Source organism: Rattus norvegicus, chromosome 7 (assembly GCF_021556685.1).
Source record: "Rattus norvegicus strain SHRSP/BbbUtx chromosome 7, alternate assembly SHRSP_T2T, whole genome shotgun sequence".
Taxonomy (NCBI): domain Eukaryota; kingdom Metazoa; phylum Chordata; class Mammalia; order Rodentia; family Muridae; genus Rattus; species Rattus norvegicus.
The window spans coordinates 110,418,493-110,428,073 of record NC_141540.1 but is presented as its reverse complement, the minus strand read 5'-3'; the positions used below and the strand labels follow the sequence as shown (position 1 = coordinate 110,428,073).

At 43.3% G+C, this 9,581-nt stretch overlaps 1 protein-coding gene across 4 annotated transcripts in view; it reads right to left on the bottom strand.

Moving 5' to 3' along the window:
- Khdrbs3 (KH RNA binding domain containing, signal transduction associated 3) overlaps window positions 1-9,581 on the bottom strand; it is a 150,815-nt gene that overhangs the window by 97,533 nt on the left and 43,701 nt on the right. For all 4 annotated transcript variants that reach the window (XR_015624364.1, XR_015624365.1, NM_022249.2 and 1 more), the window contains exon 2: window positions 1,762-1,880. Coding sequence is in view for 2 of the 4 variants with exons in the window: in NM_022249.2 (NP_071585.2) it covers window positions 1,762-1,880 (119 nt within the window). In the remaining 2 variants the exon portion in view is untranslated. The remainder of the gene's footprint in view (window positions 1-1,761; window positions 1,881-9,581) is intronic.

The following is a 9,581-nucleotide window of genomic DNA, read 5'->3' as shown; positions in this document are numbered from 1 at the left end:
TCCTCGGTCTCCTTTTATGTCAGTATGTGTGTGAGACAGATATCCACGGCTGTCTGAGCAGTGATCAATGTCTGTTGTCTTCCTCAGTTGTTTTCCACTCAGTTTTTGAGACAGGATCTCTTAGGGGATCCATAGCTCATTGTTTTGACTAGACCGGCTAGCTTCCAGTATCTACTCAACCACTGATAAAGAGACAAAGTGTGCTGCTATGGCAGCCTTTACATGGGGCTGGAGATCTGAACCTAAGACCTCACACCTGAGTAACAAACACTGCACCCACTGTGTCATCTTCCTTTTATAAGCAACACCTGCAATCAATGTAGCAATTAATGAACTGTCTAATTTAGCACCTTCCAAAGGTCCCACCTCTAAACGTGATTGGCAGTAAAGTTGAGGGGTAAGTTTCTAACAAAGGGATTGCTGGAAGACACATTTAACCTCTAACTTACACACAATTCACAAAACCCATTTGAGATACACCACCACCCTTAATGTAAAAGCAAAAATGATAAAAAAAGAAATTCTCACGAGGAAAGGAGAATGTATTTACATTTTAGTAGTGATTTTAATATTTTTCTGTGATTGATAAAGATTTCTTAAGTTTACTGAAGAAAATAACTGTAAAGCAAAATACTGGAGAAATTAAAGACTCCTCAAAGTAAGATTCCACCAAAATACAGTACGCCAAAGACTGAGCTAAATATTTCCAAATACATGCTGAAAAAAGGACTTGTACCTAAACCATGTAAATAGTTCCTACCAGTCAGCCACCAAAACACATGTAGCCAAGAGATAAATGGGTCAAAAAGGTTGTGACCTTTACAATAGCAGACACAAATATACAACATTATTACTCATCAGGGAAATGTAAGCTAACAACACAAGAAAAGAGCAATACCAACAACATATAGTAATAAACCCCTGACAGTGGGACATACTAAAGAAGAGATGTGGCACAGGAAGGCCCCATCAAATACTTTAGCTATGATCCCATCATTTTGTGGGAAAAGGGACAGGAGGAGGAGGAAGAGGAGGGAGAGGGAGAGGGAGAGGGAGAGGGAGAGGGAGAGGGAGAGGGAGAGGGAGAGGGAGAGGGAAGGGGAGGGGAGGGGGAGGGGGAGGTGGAGGGGGAGGGGGAGGGGGAGGGAGAGGGGGAGGAGGAACGAAGAGGAGGAGGAGGAGGAGGAGGAATTCTTTGAAAAATTGAACATAGCTTAATTTCAATACATGGCTTTTGGCCACACAAATGGAAATGTCTGTCGTAAAATGCCTTGTAATAAAATGGCATTGCATGAAGTCATGTACAACAACATCCTACTGAAAACCATCTAACTTGCTCTGAGACACTGGGTAATGAATGAAGACTACAATACAAAGAAGGGGACAACACAGCATGTCTGTCTAAACCACAGACAGACACCTGAAACAAAGTCTATGACAATGGGGGTTTCTCAAGCATTCACATGCATACGTCCAATGTTGTTCTATGCATTTCATATCAACAATTCACTTCTAAACCACTCAATTTTATATTTTAAACAAGGAAAACAAAGAGAAAGGCAGGCTATGCACAGGGCTAGTAGGATATAAATATATTTCTTATGACTTCACAATTTATCCTGGAGTCAAACAAAGGATTCAAATCACTCCATTTACCAAAGAGTTTTAATTAGCTTCACGTGTGTGAAGGCCAGAGCCCTTAGTCCAGCGTCTGCTGCTGGGCCCAGGGCAACAGCGGTCCCCAGCTCCCGCCCGCCTTACCTTGGGAAACTGCTTTACAGGAATCAACACTTTCTGTCCCAGCTTCATGTTCTTGTTTATCACCACATCAATGTACTTCTCTTCATCCTTGGCTTCTCCCTTCTGAAACTTTTCTATTTCTGTGGAGGCAAGAAGATAGCCATGAAGCATGTGACTCGGAACTGCAGGTGTAGAGTCTGGTGAGCTCCACTGGGAAGGAACTCAAGTGCAGAAATGATGACTGCTAAGTTAGCAGGATTGTTTCAAGTAATGGCAGACATGTTTTACCAAGGAAATCTTCATAAATGAAAAATGCACAAAGTATGGCTCTCAAGGCAGCCCTCAGCTAATGAAGGTAAAATGGACAACCACAAATTAATAATAATAATAATAATAATAATAATAATAGTATCCCCAGTCCTGTTCCCGGTTCAGTGTTACATGGCACCAGTACCTACTGAATTACTGCTCTTGCCTGGCATTCTAGAGTTTGTACTATCAGGAACTGGCTCCAAGACACATATCTGAAGAACAAGAGGAGAAGAGAGAAGGTAGAAGGAGGAAAGAGAAGGGGGAAATAATGTAATTATGTTTTATTTCAATTTTTTTGTAATTTTTAAAAATTGGTTCTAAGTTGGTTTGACAAATATAGATGGCCTGCGGTCAGCAGGTTCCCCAACTCCAGTCCACCTTCTCACACAGCACCGTCCACTCCAAGTTAACAGACTGTCTGCAGCAATGTATCCTACATCTGGTGATCTCTTTTCAACGTTCAACCCTCTGAAACTCACTGGTTTTCCTTCCTCGGGGAAGCAGCAGAACAAGAAAAGTAATCTCTCCTGGCCTGGCCCTCACAGAGCATATAGAGACAACTCTATCACTGTAAGTAGGCAAAACAGAGGTAGCATCTCTCACCAGAGCCCCTGTCTCTCTGCTGTGAAGCCTACTTCTACAAACACCTACTGCCTGCCACCGGCCAGCTGCAAGTTTCAGAAACTGGAATAGCATATGTTTTTACTCAGTTTGTGTACTGTCTACAGTACTCGGTTGTGTACAAGAGGTACAGCCAAGTGCTCCCACAAGTAGGTACTGTGGACTTTCTCCCCAATAAGTACAAGCGCATGGGTATGCACATCTTACTCGGACTCCATCTCAACAGGGTCACTGGGCGCCTGGCTGACAGTAGAGGTCTGACTCTATCAATAATACTGCAATGGGAACTAGAGAGCTAGGGGAGAAAGAGAGAAAGGAAAGACTCTGAACGTGAGAAACATTCAGGCATTTTTCCACAATTAAATCCAAAGGTGGAAAATTTCAGGATCAATGGCATAATAAGAGTGTGATAAATTAATTATTTTTAGTCTTCGATAAAAAGCACTAACTCCTTTGGGGTGCTCTAGAGTTAGGGTATATGGAAACCTATTGTATAACCCAATTAAAATGTAATTGGAGCAACAAGTAGAAGAAGTAACCTATGAAAGAGGAGGGTGACGTAGTGGGGAGCGTTCAAAGATGTGAGTATGAAAGGGGTGGGGAGAGGGAGATGAGACTAAGGGTACGAAAAAGCCTTATGGAAACTTACTGGAAAAAGGCAGGGCAATTTCAAAATGTGCTTTTATGTTTGTTTGCTTGTTTATTAAGTAGTAATTCAATCCAGAAAACATGGCTAATAAATAAAAACAACAGTGCCAGGCACAAGACGCCTCCCCAGAGATGTATAAAATAGCACAGGCTACATCACTGCTCTTGGTACCAACAGTAACCACAAAGTAAGACCCAGGTGCTGAAGACACCACCATGTTGGTCAAAGGACATGAAGAAATCAATGAATCCTATGAAGAAACCCTCTCGCTACTGCCTAGCTCTCCTTAGGTTGCTGGGATATAAAATATGAATGGTCTTACCCAGCAATGGACCTTGCAGGAGGCAGTGCCAATGGGCCAGGAAGATATGTCACTTGTGCAGAAGGGGTGTGACTGTCACAGAGTAGTCATCTGCTTTCTGACTTGTGCTGCCCTACAGGAGGGGACTTTATGCCTGGTATGGATTATAATCCTTGTCTAAAAGGGGAGAGGAGGTACTTGGGAGGAAAGTCACATCCTAGGGTAGAACCTGCTGTGATTTTTCTAAATGGCCATCTGTCAAACTGCCCTCTAAATCCCAGGCTGCTCTCAGCCTCAATCAGAAAGCCTTACTTTTTTTTGGATTGGGAGGCAGAGTATTGAGATAGGAGACTGTCAGCATTCAGCCAAAAATAGACCATGTTTATTAAACGCCACCCCGACTCTCCATGACTCTTGGGAGAGGAGGCAGAAAGCCCGGAAGAAGCTGGATGGGAAGAAGTGCTGTAAAATGCAGTTTTCTAGACATGACACAACCATTGCACTTATGAGCTCACAGCAGCTGTAGTTACCTGTACAAAACAAGTCAGAATTCAACAAAAACGGGGGAGGAGCTCATAAAACCTCCTTCCTAATGGATAAGCCAAGGGCAGGTGATAGAAGTTGGGGAGGGAGAATCATCCTTGGGGATGTGGCCTCTGGTAGACTGACCACTCCAGTGGATGTCCCACACCCATGAACGTACAGGCAACATTAATTTGACTTAGTGGATTTTTTTAAAAAGAGAGAGAAAGGTTATAAAGTTGGGAGGGACATGTTGGGAACCTGGAGGAATTGGAGGAAGATGTGATCATAATTGTATATATAGTTAAAGATCTCAAAGAAAAAATTAAAAAATAAAACAGCAATAAAATAAGTCACAAGTCAGTTGCTTACTAAGTCTAATACAAGACTTCAGCTTTAGGTAATAAAAGAAAATAAATCCCATCCATTATTAGCTATGTAATAACTAGAAATAATCATTGACACAGAAGTCAATGAGTGAAGTAAGCTAAAATTTCCTTTAAAACAATTAATTCTTCCCCATTTTCTTCCTATGTGTGTGAGTGGTATAACATGCATGCATGCATGCATGTATGCTTCTGCATGAGTATGAGCACAGGTGTGGGCGGGTGTACATATTCATGTACACACAGAGGTTTAGTATAGGAAATCATCCTGCATAGTCTGCCTCCTCCCTGACTTATTTATTGAAGCAAGGTGTCTCAATCAAACCCAGAACTCACTGATGGTGCTAGTCTTGTTTAGCCAGGCTGCTCTGGGAATGCCATCTCTGCCTCTATGGCTGGAACTAAACATGGGCTGCCATACCTACCTAGCACTTACACGAGTTTCTGGAGATCTGAACTCTGGCCTTCACATTTTCAAGGCAATCGGTTTTCTGAACTATCTCATCTCTGCAGGCCAACATCTACAGGTTTTATTACATGTATGTATGTTGGGTAATTATGAGTAGTCTGATGTTTTCAGGAGATCCTGTAAAATATGATGTGTGTGTGTGTGTGTGTGTGTGTGTGTGTGTGTGTGTGTGTGTGTGTGTGTGGTGCAACTACAACAGAAAAACCTCTAAACTCAGCTATATTATCACTTAATATTATGCACTTGCTGTGATCATGATCACCTGATTTCCCTGCTGTAAATAAAAAAAAATGTAACCTGCTGATATGGAGAGGAAGCTTTTAGTATTTTTTAATCATATGACTATTATTATCAATTAAAGTTTTAGAAAATTGTTCTAAGTTAGAAAAAAATTATAAATAAATTTTGGCCACACATTTGTCTTGCACATTGGCTCAGAGTGTAAAAGTTGTGCTCTCTTAAAACACAGCTCTCTTGGTCCTTTCCTGACGTTTTCCACTGAAACTGTGATGGGCCATTCCCCTGCAGTGCAACTCACTTAAATACAGATTGAAAACTACATGCAAAATCCTTTGAGAATCAGTACTATCCACTGAACTATAGTCACCCAAACCGAGAACACTAACTAGCTTTTATCTAAAGTCTATTTAATTCTGAGATACCAATGAACCAGGACAGTTTAGAGAGCGAGGCAGAGACAAATTTAATATGATGCACAAAATGCTGCACAATGGGGTCAGTTAACAGCTTTGGAATATGTAAGCTTGCTTAAAAAGCTGGAAAATCCAGGCCCAAAATACTTAGAAGATTCAGGAGAGGAAGGGTAGTCGAATGTGGATCTCTAAGCCAGGGGAGTAGGCTGTGAAAATACCACTCAGGGCGGCTCATGCACACTGTGAGAGTCCTAAGTCTCATAGCGTCTCTTACAATGTCCCCAAAGCTTACATCAGAGGCAATAAATAGATGCTAGGTCTTGATGGCTGGCCCCAGGTTCTCACAGAAGGATGGACAGATAAAAGTGAGGAGATGGGTCCCTTTGTTCCATGCAGAAGAGGAAGGAGGGTAAAAGTGTGACAAGGACGGCCAGGTTCTTCACATCCAGATGAAATGGTGACAGTTCAGTAACAGACAGGGAGGTGCACTAAGATGAGGCAGGGAAGCATCCCAAAGAAGACCAGATTGGGCAGGGCATAGAAAGTGGAAAGCAGACAGGTTGAGCGATGCAGAGGATAAAGACATGGAAAGGTGGTAGCTAACGCTTAGAATGAGTAGCAAACGGGAGCTGACTCTGGTTCATTTAAGAGTGGACAGAGGACTGAGCAGAGAGCTGCCAATGAGCTATGCACAATGTTCAGAGAGGTGTGGAACCCAATGGTGGATGTCCTGTTGAAATCACTGCCCACAGATACCTCCGCCTCCCTTCTGTCCTGCTCTGAGCTGCACCACCAGGACCACTCGCCCAGTCAGCTTGTTTCCTCTACTGGAACACACTGGAGTACTGTGTGTCTAGTTGTTTCCTATAATTGAACTCCATTCACTGTGTCTAGCTGAAATTCCACGTCCTAGGAAAGCATCCTTTACGTTCCTACGTCCCTACACGTTATTCCTCAATGATTCCTCCCGTTGCTTTGTACTTGAAGTCTGTCTTAGCCCACAGACTGTTTGCCAGTACTTCCTCATGCCCACTCTTCTGGAGGGCCTTGCAGGTGACTTACAGAGACTCAATACCCAAGCATCACCAGACAGGCAGGTGCACTAAGAAGCAGCTGAGGCAGGGAAGCATCCCAAAGTGTGCACCTCAGCAACTTGTTCTCAGTCCTCCCCACATCTTGGACTGGGTGTGTTACAATCTGCCACGATCATTTCAGAACTCAGAAATGCAGGTCTTCCCTAACATGCAGCTACAAGGGTCTGTCACATGTTTTGCTTTGTTTTGTTTTGTTTTGTTTTGAAGGAGAACCAGCCCAATGAATCTTGTGTGTGTGTGTGTGTGTGTGTGTGTGTGTGTGTGTGTGTGTGTGTGTGTGTATCCACAAGCCTAGGTTAGAGATTGTTGTTTCAAGATAGGATGGGAAGGCAAGAATTAAGGAGGCCATGAGTTCTGGCACGAGTACATTCAGAACTTACATTTTTGTATAAAACCCATTAGCTTGAAGCTCCCACACTGCAACTTGGCCTTGCTGGAGCTTCTTTCTTATTTAGTAACTGACCTTTTAAAATGGGACTCAAGAAAGAAACAGATAAATCAGGGTCATCAGAATGGTTTAATAAAGGACTTACCAATGAGGGCACAAGGGCAGGGAAGGATCAGGAGTAAAACTTGGAACTGCGGGAGACAGGCTAGGGGAGACAGGAAGAGGTTCTATGAGAGAAGCATCAGAGAGGAGCTTCTGCAGGGAGAGGCAGGTGAATTCAGACACACACAGGGAGAAGAACAGAGAAGTCAAATACTCAGATGATCCTTCTCCCTGCTGCCCATCTTACATCGGGAGCAGAAAGCGAATGGTTATGAGTGTGACAAGACCCCGGAGGACACACCCGCCTCTGAGGGACAGGCAAAGAAGGCAGAATGCAACAGACATGTAAGAAAGGACTCTGGCAATCTGGAAAAGGTCTGAGGGCCCCTTCTAACACAGCTCTCTTTGGGCTCAGTACACACAGTGCCACAAAGTAAAGGCAAGGAGCAATCATGAAGTGGCGGGAAATCGATCTGAGCAATGGCAATTGATTATTATGACTTAGGGATCAATGATTCATCATGCATCTGACTGTGGGTTCTCTTTCCATCTAGAACTTTTCATCTCCTACATCATTGTACAGAGCAGGACAACCATGCTTAGAGAGCCTGCCGAAAGCAGACTAATGATGGGGGGAATCAGGATTCCAATGCAGATGACCTAACAATGGAAGCCAAGCCTTTTCTTTTTCTCTTTAAAGAACACACGTGGATTTTATCCTATTTAAGTATTCCACTTGTGAGTGTCCGGCTCAATCGTGTGAAGCACACTCACACTGTTACACAACACATAAACTTTTCTTCCTCTGGCAAAGACGAAACGCTACACCTGTCTGACAACAATTCCACACAGGCCCTTTTCTCTACTGTCTCACACATGCAATCACACAAGAGCATCCTGTTGGGATTTGTGTGTGTAACTCACTACAGTGCTCTCAATGTTCAGCCTTGCTGTCATGTGACATATGTACTTCTTTACTTCACCAGCCTGTTTCTGCCATATCTCAAGAGCCACAGGCCCCTGGACCTTAGCAGAACTCATGTTGTTTTAGAAGCATCATTCAGGCCTTGAACCCCAGCATGTCCACTATAACACCTGCCAAAACAGGAAGGCTAAATCAATGGTTCCAGGAAAGTTCCTCAATGTAAAAGACCCTAAATATACTAACCCTGTCCTTTGGCTTCTGTAGTTCTGCCTCTAGAAAACTATAATGAAACAACCAGTCTGTTCTTTTTGTGGCTGGAAGACAGAGCAGTGAGGCTTGAGGCTAAAATATTTGGGCAAGTTCCCCACACAGCCAAGAGTCAGCAATACGCATGTCCTATTCATTCAGCTTTACCAGTATCTGTGGGTTCCCTAGTGCACTTACCTCACAACATCAGCTACTGTCAATAACTAACATTTCTGTCCCCTTTGAAATGAGATGTAACAGTGTTCTCAGAGCTGTAACTCCCAAGTGTCCCCAGGCCCTGTGAATATAGACACATCTGCTCCTCCCTCAGCCTTTCCTCTGATGCAATGAGGCTTCCATGTGAGAAGTGCTGTTTCCCTGTCAGGAGAAGCTTGGAATGATAAAACTTCAATGACAGTGACTGCCTGTGAGGTTTAAAAGTGAATCTAAAGGAATTCTGTGTGGCATCAAGAATTGATCAAGACTCAAACCCAAATGAAAAGGCAAAGAAAGATTCCTCTACTGGCAAAGTTCCTTACAGTATATGAAGACAAATCAACAGAATAAGCCACGGCACTAAAAGAGGCAGGTGTCACTATCTCTGTGTCACTGATTAACCATCAGGAAAGGGAAGAAAAAAAGAGATCACAGAACCTATCCTACAGGGTCAACATGAGGACTGAATGACAAAACACTTCAAAAGTTATGACAAAACACGACACAGGCAACTTTAACCTAAGTAGTTCATATTTGCCAAATAAAGTGGCCCCTGAGACAGGAAGCTCTTGAAGAATAGCATTTCTTTTCAAGTTTAACTTTATAGTTCTTGAACAACACAAAAAACACAGTTCTGTATTCAACTCTAATGTTAAAACATTCCCCGATCCCAGGTCTGTAGACAATGTATCACTGTCCTCCATGTTCACAGTCTTCAGCTCCCCCTATGGAAAACAGACAACTCTGTTCCTTTCCCTTTCCAGTGCTCCAGCCTCTAGCACAATGTGATGGCTGGGCCAGGGAGTGGTACTACTAGAAGTGTGGCCCAGTTAGAATAGGTGTGTCCTTGTTAGAGGAAGTGTGTCACTGTGGGCATGGGCTTTAAGACCTTCTCCCCAGCTACCTGTTTGCCTTTGGCCTAAGATGTAGAACTCTCAGCTCCTCCAGCACCATGCC